At 36.8% G+C, this 17,491-nt stretch overlaps 1 protein-coding gene across 1 annotated transcript in view; it reads right to left on the reverse strand.

Annotated features, from left to right (window-relative positions):
* Window positions 1–3,556: 3,556 nt before the first annotated feature.
* RASGRP1 (RAS guanyl releasing protein 1) overlaps window positions 3,557–17,491 on the reverse strand; it is a gene marked incomplete at its 5' end in the record, with an annotated part of 35,259 nt that continues 21,324 nt past the window's right edge. The window contains 11 exons of the mRNA XM_084207163.1: window positions 3,557–3,900; window positions 5,258–5,631; window positions 6,846–6,992; window positions 7,582–7,618; window positions 8,320–8,464; window positions 9,108–9,217; window positions 10,212–10,316; window positions 10,949–11,029; window positions 12,207–12,482; window positions 14,210–14,326; window positions 15,039–15,212. Of these exons, the coding sequence (XP_084063289.1) occupies window positions 3,766–3,900; window positions 5,258–5,631; window positions 6,846–6,992; window positions 7,582–7,618; window positions 8,320–8,464; window positions 9,108–9,217; window positions 10,212–10,316; window positions 10,949–11,029; window positions 12,207–12,482; window positions 14,210–14,326; window positions 15,039–15,212 (1,701 nt within the window). The 3' untranslated portion in view covers window positions 3,557–3,765. The remainder of the gene's footprint in view (window positions 3,901–5,257; window positions 5,632–6,845; window positions 6,993–7,581; window positions 7,619–8,319; window positions 8,465–9,107; window positions 9,218–10,211; window positions 10,317–10,948; window positions 11,030–12,206; window positions 12,483–14,209; window positions 14,327–15,038; window positions 15,213–17,491) is intronic.

The raw sequence follows: 17,491 nt of genomic DNA on the forward strand, positions 1-17,491 counted from the left end.
AGAAAGAATTCCTGCTGGTGATTTACAGTAGTGGTGAAACTTTTTATGGTAATGGAAATAACATATTTTGGCCAAAATGGAGAAGGCAATAGGTAACTTTATAGAAAAATTTTAACAGGCAAGGTATGTCACAAGTCTGGGATTTTGTCTGGGAGTACTAAGGAATCCCAGTTACATTTTATCTTAACTGAAAAGAATTTAAAAGCATAGTGACCTATATGATCACTGCATTTGTCTTTACATAAACTAAGGAAATATCCTCCAATTACTTCTCAAGTTTTATTTTATTACTTTCTATATACCACTTGTTTTGCATAAGACTGTAGAGCAGATTTGCCATACAAATAGGAGTTTCACCTCTTGTCTTCCTTCACAAGACTGGGGACAACTGAATGGATGCCCATTTCCCCATATGAAAACCAATTTAGGCTATGGTAGTTTGAAGTTTACCATAAGGTAAATAGCAAGTCTTTAGGGTGCTACAGTTCTGCCTGTAAAACAGGCAGCATTAGCAGACACAACAGAAGCCTTGCTTAAATTTGGCTACTGTGCTGTGAAATCTTTTCAAAATTAGTATTCTTAACAAAAGTGAGAGAATATGGTACTAAAGACAGGTGCTTTGTAATACTTGGAATAGTGAGTAACAACACAGTGTTTTTACTGTGTCAGCCCCGAAAATACCCAACAAATAATTTGCAAATACCTAGCTTCCTGAGTTTTCCCAGGCACCATTCCAAGGCTCAGAGAAGGTGAAGCTGGTCTAAGGCACTGGTACTAGGTTAATGCTGCAGAAGGGTCTCAGATAATGGTCAAGGAAGATGAGTATAGGTTGTATAGATTTCTCTGAGATACAAAATCAGAGGCGGCAGGAAATGCAATTTTAATATTTTTCTATTATAAATATTAAACCAAAATCTTACAATTTATGTAAAATCTTTACAATCTGTACACTTTTTCAGTCTTCTCAGACAGCATTAAACTTTTTCAAATTGCCACAGAGATCAGTTACAACAAAATAACAGATGCTGCTAGAACAAAAAGGTTTTTCCAAAACATATATGAGCTAATCTAAATGCAATTGTATTTAACCTGAATGTAAATAGTAGGCCTGCCTTGTTAATTACAGTACTACTCAATATATTTACTTTTATCTTTAAACAATCAGAATTCATGCTTAAAAAATAAATGGGGAATGGTGCTTGTCCTTTCTGCCTTCCTGTAAGTAGAGCTGGACCTAGAGAAGGAAGAAGTGAGCGTTTCCATTTGACTTAGCCATGACAAGATAAATTTCAGTATCACTGTTTGGTAACATGACTTCTAAATAGCACTTATAATCGTGTCTCTTTTTCCTAACATAAAGCAGCTTGAAGATGAACACAAAGGCAAGTGATTTTTTTTCTGGGTAGCATTGTCAGTTTTAAGTTTCCCTGTAGTCAGGTTCCACTGTTAAGTCTTTCATGCAGGAAAAAGAAAGTGAAAAGAAGGCACTAACAGCACTTGAAAGAAAAAAAAAGGGGGGGGGGGGGGAGGAAGGAGGTAACTGAAAGTACTTAGAGAGCTCTGAAGTTACCCAGGTATCAACTGACTTCTTTGAAGCAGGAAGTGTTCAGCACACATGAAGCACTGCACACTTGTTCTGTAAGACATTCCTGCAAACAGATCCCTGTTAAATCTTTCAGATTGAACAAGCAAACTTCACAGAGAAACATTAGGTTAGCACTTAGGACAGTACAAATCCGTGGTCATAACTCAGTTTGGAGTATTAAGTACCTAGTTATACAGTAGCCTTAGGGCCAGCTGCTGATATTAGGGAATTTTCCTTTTAACTACAAGGTTTTGGTCATGATCTCCAAATTCCATCATAGATAAAATATATGTATATACACAAATTCTATTCAAATCCAGAGTTCAGACCACCAGTGAGCACTTACCTTGGCTGTACAAGATTTATGAGTCTTAGCTGCTCCTCTGAGGTATTTTTTAAATAAGTGAAAATATATTCAACTTTTATCTTGTTTAATAGTTTTAGAAACAGACTTTTATTTGTTAAATGCCTATTAGAAATACACCTTGCTGTAGTTCCCTGAAGAGGACAGAATCAAGAAGCTCACAGAAAATGGGCAAACCAAGTTTGCAGACATGACCTGACAGCCATTCTGATTGCTTCACTGACCAAAGTGCAATTCCATGTTACTTGTTAATAATTCAGGTTTAGTGTATGAGTTTAAAAAGCTGCACAGTCTCCAGAGCTGTTTTTTTCTATGCATTTCAGTTATTTACAGTAATGTTACAGAAAGTCTACTATTACTATTCTTTCCCTCCATTTGTTTTTACTTATACATGGAGTTGCAAGTACAATCCAATTTCCAAGCAATTTTGAATCACTAAACTGGCAAGTACTTTCAAAATAACTTTATAAATAAAGCATTCATATACTTGATAATGACTGGAAATTGTGGATGGAATGTATATTTATGCCACTCTGAACACAAAGCACAGATGCTATTGTCATTGACTAAATTTCAACCTATAATGGAACTGGAAATTTAGAAGTGTTGAGCATTAAGTGGACTTTGTTTATGATGTTTGTATGAGTGATGACAAACACACAACTCAAAGTGTACAGATTCTCTTGGAATGTAAATGGAATTTTCAAATCAGCTATATTGACAAGTATATTTATCAGTAACTTGAAAGACTTTTATTTTACCTTAAAAATATATACACTTTGTGTCTTTAAGTTACGTCCCTCGCACCTTTTACTGTACAAAATTTACAGACATAGGAGCACACTCATCTTGATTCTTAATGTAAAGTGCATGTGAAATCCAGGAGAGAGAAAATGGAGAATCTTGTTAGGAGCTCTGCAGTAGCTATTGTACAGGGACTGCTGTACAGTTTCCCTCATAATATGGCTCTAAAAATTCTGCTCAACAATGGCATGTACTTTGACATGAGAGAAATATAATTAGTCTTGTCCCATATCTACTGTATCTGGAGAACAAGTTACTCCTTAAGCCAAATAAGGGGAATTAAATCTTCCAAGCCATGGCATGGAAGCAGTATTCAATGTCAAGTCTCTTTAGACTCACTTCTGTTAACTTAATAAAGGTAAGTGTTTGAGCAGCAGAACTTCTAAAGCTCTGAAAGATGTTTAAAAAATTGTCAGTTTATCTTAAAGTGTATGGATCAACCAAATATCAATAACTTAGCTACTTTAATTTTCTTGTTAATTTTTGGAATGAAATGTGACCATTCACTTCATGTTTTTAACTGGTTTCAGCTCCAAGAAGGAATTGTTTTTCCTAATGTAGTTTTTCTACAGTTTTACTTACTCAGCTTTATCAGCCATTTGTTTCTATAAAACTCAGTTTGGGCCAAATTTGAGGTGGCCCAGTCTTATGAATATCTACTTTGTCAGAACATTTGTACAGTAAGGTGTGCTGTGGCAGCCAAGTAAGTCACTGCAAAGTCAATATGGTCTTCAACATGCACAGAGACTTCAGCAACACTCTCACTCCTTTTAAAAGCAAACCCAGAAGATATATTTCCATTGCACAGATAATGCTATATTACCTTACAAGGTCAAAATTATTTTATACATTTGGGAGTGCATGTTTAGAAGGGAAATGTGTTGGGTAAAGAGAACATTTCTGCTTAATATCCCTCAGATTCTCTCTCCAGTTCACTTGGTAAGCAGCTTTATCACAGCCCCTCTTTCAGTCTTCCATTCTTCCATTCCACAGCAGATTTTCCTCTCATCTGCTAGGAGCAGTCTCTGTGTTGTAGACTGTCAACCACATGGTTTCTTTTCTGGATTGTGAGAGATTCAATTGTTTTGTGTGCCTGTTCCAGTTGGATCTTTAAACCTTCATTGTCTGCCTTTAGAATATTCCTTTCCTAAACAAACAAGAAAAAAAAAATAGAGAATTGTATTTTATAGTGTAATTGTTTGAGGACTGCCTGGTTGAATATTTATGTATATTTATGGCTGAATGCCATAAAAATAAATCGGTCTAGCTCTCATCAAAACCAGTAACTTATCTGAATATTTCCACAGTCCCTGTTCTACCCTTTGGGTATACTCTGAAAACTTTCCACCAGCTGGTATCTGAGTCTTGTCCACAACCTGCACTTATCCACCCTCCACTGCACCTCTCATAACAACAGTAGTCTGGGGAAAAAACAACACAGGTCACGCTTTACCACTCTACTGCTGCAGAAATTGATGTAGCAGAAGCATTAATGCATAACATCATCTGGTGTTTAGTAATTGAGGTCAGAAGGAGGGAGCAAGGCCAAGTGTAAATTACAGGGCTCACATGAATGGGGCATTTTAAAGAATACATTGTTACAAGTCATCCATGTTTCATATCCTTGTTGTATTGAATATACTCTTGATTGAAAGGGAAGTGGTTTGTACTGAAAGACTGTCTTAATCTTGGTCTTAATAAACCACTCATCTTTGATAAAACATAGCTTCACTTTATCAGCACCATGGGATATTTTGAAAGTTATAGTCATCATTCAAAGATTAGACTGTGGTCCTGTGGTCATCACAGAATAATGATAAATACCGAGTAAAAAGTATGGAAACAAGTCTTTGTTCCTCGTAATTGTAGCTGGATCCATCGTCCATTAGTTGCACCTTTGGAATTGTAACAGTCTCTTTAATCTGTCTGGAGAGGTGTTTGTACAAACCTGAATCTGGGCCCCATGTTTGAGGTGACACAGTGTTATGAATAGCTATTTTATCAGAACACTTTAGAGTAAGCTGAGATACAACAGGGCTGATGCAGGTAAAATCTAGCAGGAAGCATCCTGTCCACAGCAAAATTTCTTGGTGGCCCTTACACTTGTCAGTTGAACAAAAGCAGAGCTCCCTACCCTCTCAGCCCCTGTCACTTGGGGGAGCAGAGGCCACCAAAATCAAAAGAAATTCAGAACTATGTTCCTCATTTGATGGAGTAACATTCTGTCCTGAGTGATTGGATTATGTTCACATCCTGGAACAGACAGGGATCAGTGTGAATGTCTTCAAAGCCCTATCCTAGCACTAAAATTGATCATTTAAATGAAGCATTGCTGGAAGTTAAAGTGGCTAAGACTTTATGATGCTATTCATGGATTGTTTAATTGCAATTAAACTGGCAATCACTGGAGTAAAGTGACACCTTTCCACCCAGCCACTCCCCCACACATCAACCACTTGACCGTCCTGTTGTGTAAAACAGAATTTGTTCCATCATGTGTGTACCTGCTCAAGTTCCTGGTATGAAGGTTTACAGCTGTGATGCTCCTCCTTCATTTTCTGGCTGGAGTCCTTGTTTTCCCATTTAACAAATGCCTTTCGGCGGCCTAGAATTGGGCTGGGAAACGTGGATGCTGGAGCTGCCTGGAGATAAGGATTGTCTGGCATCCTGTGTTCTTTCTTCTCTCTCCGCTTACGAGACACATCACCAGCCAGCAGTACAGGATCAGTCTGTGTGCTTTTATGAATCACAGCTGGTTTCAGTCTCACTGAGATTTTCTGAGCTGAGGAACCCATGAGCATAATGGTTCGATCCTTACTGTCTTCACTGTGCTCCATTACTTCTCCATTAGGAAAGGTGAATGATCCTTCTTCTTGTCCTTTAAAATATATATGGTAAATTGAGGCAAGATCTTCTCCCAGAAAAGGAGAAACAGGAGGCATGGTAATTAAACATGATTTTAATAAATAAAGCATCTATTCCTTACTGACTTTTACATTCATTGCTCTCCAAAATAGGTGTCATTAGAAGTTTCTCAGTGTTGTGTCCCTTGAAACAACTCTTAGCCCTGTCTCAGTAACACAGATATGGATCAGTAAGAAGAAAACAGGTGTGGCATCAAGGTTAGCTTGAGAAAAACTTTGGTATGGGTAAGAGGTGGTTAGTACGTAGTGCTGCAGTCTTTTCAGACACAAGCACAGAGATGCACATAGCATCAACAGAAATGGGCTGCATTGAGCTCTACATATCTGCTAACAGGAAGCCTAAGGTGGAATCCAGCAGTATGAATCTTATTTAACACAAAAGATTGATAATCAAAGGGGCAGGAAGCAGATTTGAAGAACATTAAATACAGGCAAAGAACAGGAAAGAAATTCAAAGAAAGTGGATATGCAAAGAGTTGAAACATTAAAATCAAAATAAAAACAGAAGTAGCCTGGTGTTTTTCAAGGACAACATATCTTCTTTGGAAGCCTACACAGTAAGAAAATTTTATACAGTTTGCTTGATATAAGGAGAAAAATAGAGAGGTGTAGATTTTTCATTTCCAACTCTGTGGAAGATGGACAGATGGATAGGAATTAGAGATTCAGCTACTGAAGTGGAAAAAATAAAGACAATTAGATGTTGGTTTTCCTAGCAAAAGAGATACATAGGAAAACCGTCTTTATGAACTCTACATTAAAATTTGAGTCAGAGATGTAACAGTGCAGTAGTCAATGGCACAACCTGCTAAAAAGAAAGACTTGCTTGCCACAGGGTGAGAGAGTTAAGGAAGCCTCTTAGCTCTTCACATCACATGGCATCTAGTTCTCACAAGACTCTGGCAGAAGATTTACTCATTATTTGGTGGAATTTGTGCACCATACATTGTGTAGTGTGACTAGAGATCTCCAGGAAAGGGAGTCCATCCTCAGTCTAGTGCAGGAATGATGTTACTTGATACATGCTAATATACATCCCTTTCTAGTTTCTATGTAGATAAAACACTGCAGTTAACTCACAAAACCTAAATGGATGCTGTACAACAGCTTTAAAAGAAAAAGGAGCAAAGAAAGGAAAGATTATCTACATATTTTGATATTTTCTCACCATGGAATTGCTCTTTAACTCCTACTGGGCAGAGGCTTGAAGCAAGAGCAGATGTTGGGCTGTTGTCTGCAACTGAAGTTTTGGATCTTCTCTTGCATTCTATCACAACCAGGTCTTTGCATTGCTTGTGACAGTTCATTCCACAATCTGTAAAGAAAACAATGTTTACATGATTCAGTGGCTCTGCTGTAGCATCTAAGGTAGCTCTGACACTACTGCCCTCCTGGGAAGCAAGAAGCCTTCTTTGGTGTTCTCTACATGCATTACCTGTAACAACATACATCTGTAAAACAACATCCCTTTGCTATACATGCCTAAAACTCCTTTTCATTATGAAAGCACAAAATGAAACCATTTTGTACTTTCAGAGCCACGTAAGTGCTCTGACTTTAGGAGCTGCAGAGAAAGCTGATACCTATATGAGGAAGAAAACTGCAAAACAGATGTTAGGAATGTGCTGCACAATATTCACAGAATGGTGATGTTTGTGTCCAAGGGTCTGTTCCCAAACCCCCTGAATTCAGTCATGTCTTGCAGAGCATTAGAGATGTCAGTTACAAGTTCCTTCACCTCTGCATTTCCTGTATCTGTCATACTATTCTTGAATCAGTCTTGTTCTCCCGGGGAGGTTAGATTAAATGTATCCATATACCAAGCCATGTACCTCAGGATGATCAGAGTTTTGTCATTTCCTATCAATTATGGATTAAATTTAACAAAGTATAAAGTACTTTACCTTTGCATCTGTATCCTTGTTTAATGACTCCCCATAGCTGAAATTCAAACAAACAAAAAGCCTACGTATTAATATATTTCTCTGCATGTTTGGTACCCGCAGATAAAAAGAACACTAAAAGCTCTACTCTTTTCTAATATCTGAGCACTTGCAGAATATCTTGTTTTCCTTCACTTCTAATCATAACATCAAAATAGAACTATTTACCCCTTTAGCATAAGGTAAATAGAATATTTTATGTGTCAATGACAAAATATCTTGAGCTAATCTACTGAATACATCAGCAGATGTGGCAGTTCCTCAAGAAGCTGTGGAGCTGGAGTAGATGGAGAATTCTTCTGTCTCAGCACCCATGTCCAATCTCAGCTGAATGGAAGATTGGTAGGAACTTATAACAGTTTTATTAAACCTTCTGTGCCTCAGGCAGAGGCATGTCATATCTGTATCAGGACATGAATTCTAGCAGCCCCAAGGAGTGAAAGGCTCTGCATTTGGAAGTCTTGCCTGAGACTGTTTTTTGTGACAAAACCAAACCCCACAAAGTATGAACCATGTTTGAACATATTGGCGCTGCCAAGAGGGGAGTAAAGGGTACCTTAAACATCTACAGAGGCAGAAGTCTGGTGTTCACTGATGTTTTATATAGATCCATTTCTGTATATGACACAAGGCAATTATGAGATAAAAAAGGCATAATTTCAAAGAAAGTTAACATAATTTACTAAAAAGTGAGCTTACAAATCCAGCGCAGTTGTCGCAGAAAGTGGGCCTTAAGTAAGTTGTCTCTTGGAAGTTGTGAGCAAAGCCAAGTCCTAATTTGGAATAGATTGAGCTTGCCCTCATAAAGTAAGCTGTTATTTCATCCCTGCTAATCAGACCTTCCCTGGAAATAAACAAGAAAAGTTGTTTGTGAGACACAGATTTTATTAAATGCATAAGGAGAATTAAACGTCTTTTTCTTCACATTTTATAATAGCAATAGCTTAATGCACAAAACACTAAAGTGATCTCAGTAATCTTGCAATGGCTTCCAAGATACACAGAAGCTTATCTGCACATTTAAACTGCAGACTGACAGGATAAATGGAATATCTGCGTATGTGATGCAACCTCAAAATTACTTCATAGTAAACCTCTGAAAAATCACTACTGTATTTTCCCATGCTCTAATATGTTAAGAAAAATGTACCTGATTTTATCAAAATATACATTTTTCAATTCTCTATTTTTAAGGGACAGCTTTATCATAGGAAAATTCTTTAGCAGTATATACTGGATATAATTTGAAAAATGTTTATTTTTCTATTGTCTGTTTTTCCTTCTAAATGAGCTTGGATACCACTGCTGTAAGGCCAATGAAGATGTCCTTCACAACAAATTTAGAAGATGCTTTTTGTATGTTTTCACTTCTGTCTGTGTCTGAGGAGGATGCTTTTAACACCCTAATGATAAAGTACAATTTAAACACAAAACCCACTAAATCTCTCCCAAAACAGATGCTACAAAGTTGATAAGCAGGTACTCACCAGTCCTTAGCCATTACACAAAACGAGAATGGGAAACTGGCAGCAATCTTTTCAAATTCTTCCTGGGAAATGTATCCGTCCTGATCATGGTCATAATTTTTAAAGACAGACTGTGCAAGGTAATAGCAAATAGTTTATAATGAGGATGGTCTGAATTACCACTTTAAAAAGCCTCCACATTATTTATGGATTTCATCTCCCATCTTCTCCCAGTGTCTATTAAACAGTGAAACAATCTAATTGTGTTTTTTGCTGGAGACTAAAAAAGCATTATGATTTCTTGGTTTGCAGCAAAACATAGGTAAGTCAACATAGGCTGGACTAAAAGCTTCACAACACAATGACAGCTGTTTTTTACTTCTGCTTTAGAGTCACTGTGTCCAGGCTCACGTATACAACTTGTACTAATGCTCTCAATTAGTGCTCTCTATGGTGGTTTCTGCAGCCAAATCAGTGTAGCTGCCTACCTTATTTTATTGGGTCAGTGTTTTGAGAAAATCAGTTATAGGACAGAATTGTCAGGCAGACACCTGTTTCCTCTCATGGAATGTATTACTGTTTGTCACAGGCTACAAGCCGAGGGGCAAACCCAGAACAAATTTTAAAATATATTTCAAAACAGTATGTATCAAATGATGCCTCAATATTAGATGTGCTTAGAAAGAAAAGAGATGAAGCAGGCAAGCAAAGATGAACTCTTTACATCTCTACCTCTATCAGTTTTGAAATCACTTTACTTAGTGGTTTCCCATAAAGCAGGGGCCCCAAAAGAAAAAGCAATTGCTGCATGTAACAAAGCCACTGAGAGGCCTCCTGCCAGACTGCATCAGTAACATGATGTTGGAGGCCCTGGTAGAAATGGACTCCCTGGCTCCCTGGAAGAGTGCCTCTGTAAGTACATAAATCAGCATTCACACCTCCTGCTGGCCCTTTACCCACTGAAGGAATTTCCATCCATGCCTCATGGCTGCTGCTGCTATTTACAGGTAGGCAGAAGTATCTGTTTGTGAGGACAGAAGTCCCATCTCCATATTTTCTCATACCTTGAGATTAAGGCTATAAGGATTTACAATAATATGAAGTACACTGGCCAACCTTACTTACATCTACCATCCTCTGAACGTGTTTGCTGATGGTTTTTGGATCAGGTTTTGGGGCCACTCCTGAGGCCCAGTCTGCAACTACTGGTGGTTTGGAAGGTGTCATAGGCTTAAAAAAATTGAAAGGAACTTCATTAAAACCACATGGAAAGATTTTCAGTATTACACTTCTTCCATTTGTGACAGTGGACTATGTGACACAAGACTGCAGAAATGACCTGTTGGACCCATCATTCTTTTGGTAATTACATGGTGGTTAAGCTCTTCCTTGAATTGTTCAAAAGAGCAGTCATTCCCTAAATTGTCACAATTCACTGACAGCCCTGTAAAATCACCATCTTTTCCATATTAATAAAACAGGAACAAAACTACCACATAACACTCATGTGTTTCATTATATGAATCATATAAGAATTCTCCATTTGAATAAAACAGTATAAACTGCCAAGATTAAGACTGATGTCACGTCTCTACACAGCAGCTTCATTTGTCTTTGTGTTCATATTATACAACCTGATATGGTGTCAACTCTGCCACATATTCCACCTTGAACTTCATCATTTGTGCTTTAATAGATTTCACTTCAGTCTATAAAGCTAAAATGTTTTCAATTTAGCATATAATAAAATAAAATAATAAATTGAATGCAAGAGATCAAATTCTCTTTTAAAAAATCCTGGTTTTAAATTTCAGTCACTCATAAAAGCCCTCCTTTTGTCAAGAATCTGTAAAGGCCCTTACAGCAGCTCGGTGACTTCGTGGCTCTCGTGCATACGAAAGTTCATAAATTTCATCTTCTGTGTAGTAAAGATCAAGGGACAGCTGAAAACAAACACATTAGTTTAATCCCAGAACAGTCACTACTACTTTATAAACTTGCTGCTGGAGTGCACTCATATTTTTTGGTGCATTATTTTTTAATTTAGATTACACCTAGGAAAAAATGAACTTGAGCTGCACAGGTGCTCAGAGTGATGTGAAATGTGTCCAATTTTACATTACAGACTGTTATTGCCATTATTGGGAAATCTGTAACAGAGAGTATTGGGAGTTCAGAAGCTCCTGCATTGAAATGAAGTATTTCTTCTCATTTATATCCTGTCGTATATACCTGCATGAAATTATGACCAAAGTTCTACATATTTGTAATAGCCGTTTTTATAAAACATTATTTAGAAGAAAAAATACTTAGAATAATTTCAAACACAACATTTAAAACAAATGGGAGAAAGAAGTAAGAAGTTCAACATTTCAGATAGCTGTATTTCGGGCTCTGGTCATGTGTGCTTAATCTCACACAAGGGTGCTCCCAGTCAGAACAAATAACCTCAGGCACATAAGCATTTTTATCTATTAGCTTTTTCCTGAAACAGGGCTTGTAACCAGAAAGTGGAAGCAGACTATCTGGTTTTTCCAAGATGAGATACTTGTTAAGGCCAAACAAAACTGAGAAATAAGAAAGGAAGATTTACTCTTTTAATAGAAGGTAGTATTTTAACTTAGTAGGAGAAGCCAAAACTAGTTTTAACAATGTCCTAGGTAGTATCAATTTTTTAGTAGCATGGCATTGACTAGATAGGACTGCGAGTGAAATACATCAGCTACATTTGACTAATGTTTATGTCAGACAGTTTCTTATCAGAAGACACTTGACTAGAAATGCTGTATCTTGAGGGATTGAACTTTTATGTGATTTCTTTTTCAATACAAGGAATCTTCCTTACTGACAGTATAGGGAGTAATACAGTGAAGTAGAAATAAATACTTCCTTCCCTTATAGAGAAATAATTTGAAGCCTACTGCTGAACTGGCACCTCTACCCTTGCTGCCACATAAATCATCACTAGTTTCTTCTCTTCTACTCCTGTACCCCTTTGGGGAAAAAATATGACAATCTTATGTATTCATAATTAATTAATTAACAGAATTCTCTATTTTGTTACTTGATAGGTATATGACATTTTTAATTGGATATATTTATCTTATCTAACACACTTACTGTAAGCAAGTGAACAAGGTCCATATTAGCCTCCAGGGGAAGTGGCATTTCCTGGAGTTGTATCAGCTCATCTATGTGGTTATACAGAGAATATAATTTGTACACATTAATCTTTTTGTCCTCCAAGTAGTCTGGCATGCCCTCATAAAGGGATATCAAGTCTTTCAGGTGGACCCCAAGGATTGGGATCTTAAAGTTACTGCACTCATTATAGGCACGTCGGTAACTATCATAATTTCTGTAAGACGAAAGCAATTCTGTCATTTCATTAAACACCTAAAAATAAAAAGAAAACCAAAAAATCAGCACTGGTTACTGTTTCTGTTTTCGTCATACAGCACAAGAACTTGCCATGTTATTGTTAAGGAATTTACTCATGACTCTTGAAAAAAATTTTAAAACTTCGAATGAAATCTAGGTATTCTAGATCTCCTATACCCATAAATTAGGTACTAATATGTAATTATAGAAGGTTAATATGTAGTCTAATCTATAATGCTGATAGCCTAATCTATAATGCTGGTCTCCTTGCACTCCCCATTTAGTCAAATGAAAAGAAGTATGATTTTCTTGAATCAGGGGGATCTGAATGCCGTCGATGTGTAAGCACAGCACAAGCTCTCTGACATTCATATGAGCAGCCATCTCCACATTCATATGTGGAAAGCATTCTCTGACTTTCAGGACACCAGCTGGAATTGCTGGAGAGGTCCTGGCAGTGAAACCATGCGCTGTGCCATGATCCCATCATGGCATGACCAGAAGTTATGCTATGGTTCAAGGTGACATACCTGTCTTTTTAAGAAAATTTTTTCCATGGAAATGAATTAGAAACAGTATCTTGGGTTTTTTATAAAGGCCAAATCAAGCTTCAGTCAAGCAGTATAAATATTTCCCTTGTTTAAAATTATACAGGTACAAAGTTGACTCATTGACATAACAAAATCAATGGACTAATGTTTTTTCTGGGAAATTCTGGCCAGAATTCTCCATTTGTAACCTTTACAAACTGTATGATGCAGTTAAACCTCGAAGTGTTTTTTCAAGTCACTAATTACCAGACTTTTATTACCTGCTTTCTATTAGCACCTGTATACAATTTCTTGAAACAAAAAGTTATTTAAATGATGCACACACATGCAGACCTTAAAATGACACAATTTTGAAAAATATGTTTCTAAAATAAGTTTTCTAACTGATTTTATAGATTCTGATAGCTGTAACCATTTCCACTGGGAGGTCACACTTCAGGTCCTTACTCCAGGTATGCACTGTTCATTTGGGTTGATCATACTGTGATCAAAACAGGCTCATTAGATACCTTCATGGACTCTTTCAGGCCCAAAAAGAAGAAAGTATCTTATTCTCTTAAGAAGTCTCTTAAGAAGACACATGAATGCTTAAGAATTGCTAAAAAATATGCCTTCCTTCCCTTTTTAATAGCTTTCATTGGTGTTTCACAAGAATTTAACTGAATATTAAAACAGAGTCCTAACAGTCCATCATGCTATGTGTGCATTAGGGCTAAATTTGTTCAAGTCTAAATTAAATAAAACAAATGGAAAGATCTGATGAACAAAATCAGTCCTTTCACTCAAAGTGCAGAGCTCTGTGCTAGCATTTTACAGACTAAGGATGATCAATGTTACTACAGAAGACAACAGTTTGTTTTTCAAGCGTTCTAGGATCCAATTCTCTGTTTTCATGTCTGAATATTATTCTGTACTAGTGCATGTAAACGAAAATGCAGCTCATGACATTTGAGACTAAAGGATAAACCTTACAGAATCTATACAAGTCTTAAAGAAAGGTGGAGTTGCAAGAAGTGTAGGACTAACTGATGATGTAGAGATAAAGTAATAAATAAAAACCCTTCAAAACAAAAGAAATCTTTGTTCTGTCTTTCCATCTTATCCAAAGAAGTAAGGTTACTTTTAGTGTGTCCAGTGACAAAAAAAATTAAAGGTTCTCTTATCTGTAAAACTTAGAGAAGCAATACTAACCTTAATTACATCATGAGGAACACATGAGCTTGTTTCCTTGAGCCTGGAAATCGAACTGTGACAGAGACCTCCTATCACTGCCATTAATGTGTTAAAATTCTGCAGCTGGTGGAGCTTCTGTTCACATTAAAAAAAAAAAATCAGTATAATTTAAAGGTTCAGGTTGTTCAATGTGCACACCCAAATTTTAATTTCCTCCACTGTCTTCCTCCAAAGTTTGTGCCATTTGACTTCATGTATTGTGGTGATGAGCTGTGATTTTACTGGGTGTCACATGAACTTACTCTACTGTTATTAAATAAAATATTAAATTTTCAGATACTGTAAGTCTTCAAAGTACCTCCTCAGCACTTCCTCTTTTCCCACAGCCTACCACAAGTAGGAAACACTGCCTATAATCTTGGTTATGACTGCAGCTGAATTAGTATTCAAAGAACACAAATCGGGGCATAGCTCTCCTTTTCCCCAGAAAGGTGTTTCTGGAGGAATGCTTCTAATTACAGCCAAAGCCATGAGAGTTGCTCATGCTTTGGAAAGCTTCACAGCCACACCTGGGAATCTCACACGCTGATTCAAAAGCAAGTCTAGTTTTACAGTGAGAATCATTTCATCAGAATGAACATGAGAAAGTCCTGGTGCCATGACTCTGATATCCAAACACTTGGTAAGAGAGCACACACACACACAAATGCACATGCTGTGCGTATGAGCCAGCAGAGCAGCGCCAACACTCCCAGCTCACCCAATAGTAGCAGTATGGGAAGGGCAGAAAAAGGGCTGCATCAGAGAAAGACAAAATAAACACCAAACATGCTAGATTTTAACTGACCTGTGCAACATGGATAAACTTGATGAACACTTCAGCCCGAAGCTGTGGTGTTGGTCTGCTGAGAACCATTAGCTGCACCCACTGAGAGATACCATTGCAAAGAGAAATTGATCTTTCCATTGTTGGGTTCTCTTTCACACAACTATTCACAATGTAGTTCTGATAATCTGAGAACTTAAAGAGAAAAAAGAAGCATAAATGAAAATTCATGTAGTTTCATATGCCTCATGATCTGTGTGTGGACAGAGGTCTGCTTTGCAAATGAAATAAACCGTATCTTTTAAACCTGAACTATCCATAAAACCGAAATCTTTCCTTTGTAAAAGCTTTTTTAAGTTCAAAGCAGGGGCTTCCACTAATTGAATTAACTGAAAGCTTCTTTTTGCCATAACTCAGAAGTCTTGGCTCTTATAAATCCCAGGAGGAGTAGAACTGGGGTGTCCCTTGCAGCCTCAGTGGCTTCACAGATTCATTGACTTCTATTGGGAAGGTTAAACAGAACTTAAATTGTAATCTAATAACTCAGTAATAGTTTAAGGGAGTTCAGTGTTCAGTTTATGTATTCTGTATCTGGGGCACACTTCTGAATTAAGCTACATTAATACAAAAAGCAGGCTGAATGGGATTAATGCAAAACTGAGATAAAACCGTTAAGAGTGAGGGCTGCAGACTCAATACTTTTAATACAGCTTGTGAGATTATTTAATCAAGACAATCTAAAACAGTTCAGTAAATACCTGTAACACACTTTTTTTTAAAGCCATTCCTAAAGAGAAGAAATAATTAATTTGCTTTTGTTGATGCAATTTTTATCCATTCTGTTGATTTATACATTAACAGAAATACACAAGAATTTGAATCATCAGAAAACGTGACATGGGATTTTTACATCCATTCTTTACTACAATCACTAACATCTTACCAGAAACACTCATAGCTGTAAGAGATATACACTCCTTTCCACAGGAATATGTGGAATAGCATTGATCTTTAAGCAAAGGTCAGGCTGTTGTTTGTTTCTTACACTCCCTCCCTCACCTTCTCCCAATTTAATAATTTTTTCCATCTGTTTGATAAGAACTACTAGCACTTTCAAAGCAGATGACAGCAGACACCTCTAGATTTGTCCTTATTAAATTAAAAATTTAAGAAATATTAGTAATAAGTAGAGCTGTCTCTGAGATTATATAGTACTTACATTACAATTATTCTTTGAATTTTGAACCCCAGCCAGGTTTGGCTGGATCCTGAAATTCAAGCAACTACTCTATACAGATGGATAATTTTTCAATATCTGACTACATAATTATGAACTTCATAGCAGTTTCAGTACAACTTTGAATCAGTTTATATTTTTTTTCTCAGCAGTCATCTCCTTCAGAAAAGTTTGGGTTTTTTTTTTTAATGCTGAAAAAATTAATCTCCAAAACGCTACTTGAAAGTTTTGAATTAATTGTGGTACACAAATAATTTGAGCTCAATTATAACAAGCTTGTTAGTGGCAGATGCAATATTTATATACCTAAACTACTTCAGTGTAAGAGTCTGTTATTGTGATGACTAACTTAAGAGCCTCAACAGGAATCCAGAATCCAGATTCTTACAAAAGACTGTGGCCTCCCTGTACTTTATGACTAGAGATTAAAATACTTTCCAAACACCAGCATGCCTCCAGTCCTGGCTCTGTGAACAGCACTCCTTGCATTTTAATTTGCTGCAAGATAGATGGCATCTCATGGAAGATTTTGCTGTATGCTGTGTATGTGATCAAATATTCCCTTCTGACTTTCAAAAGCCCAAGCCTTTAACAGTTATTCCAAGGACATAACACAGCTGGTAATCTTCAATCTTTCTCCTGGTATATGATGCCACATTTGAACAACAAAAGGATTCTGTGGCTTAGCACATCATGAACATATTCTGCAAAGATTTAATTAATATAGCTAATTTTAAATTACATATCATTTTCTGACCCAAAGTCTTGGTATGCTCAATTTATACAAAAACATATGAGGTACCCTGCATATGAAATGAATTCATGCATGTAACTGTTGGAGCTCCATGATACATCTGACACTGACTAAAACCATACTTGTTACACTCATTAATTACCTTACATCTGCACAGAGGTTTTGAAAATGGTAAGTTATATAAGCTTTGCATATTATTACTGCCTACAGGCAGCAATCTGTGCATGACTTCAGTTCTACAGCTTTTTGAGTTTAATACAGAACACAGAGTCATGTACTGTCAGCTCAAAACAAAGTACATGAAAACACGACTGTGAAATCTTCCACCCTCTAGTGAGAGCCCCTTTTCTTGCATAGGTTCAAGCTTCATATTAGTGGTACCAAAAAAACCCACCAAAACCAACTAAATAACAAGCAACAGCAAAAAAAGAAAAAAACACAGAAAAAATCACTTTGCTTTCAGTCTTATTATCACACAGACTT

Source organism: Fringilla coelebs, assembly GCF_963513975.1.
Source record: "Fringilla coelebs genome assembly, chromosome: 6".
NCBI classification, from domain to species: domain Eukaryota; kingdom Metazoa; phylum Chordata; class Aves; order Passeriformes; family Fringillidae; genus Fringilla; species Fringilla coelebs.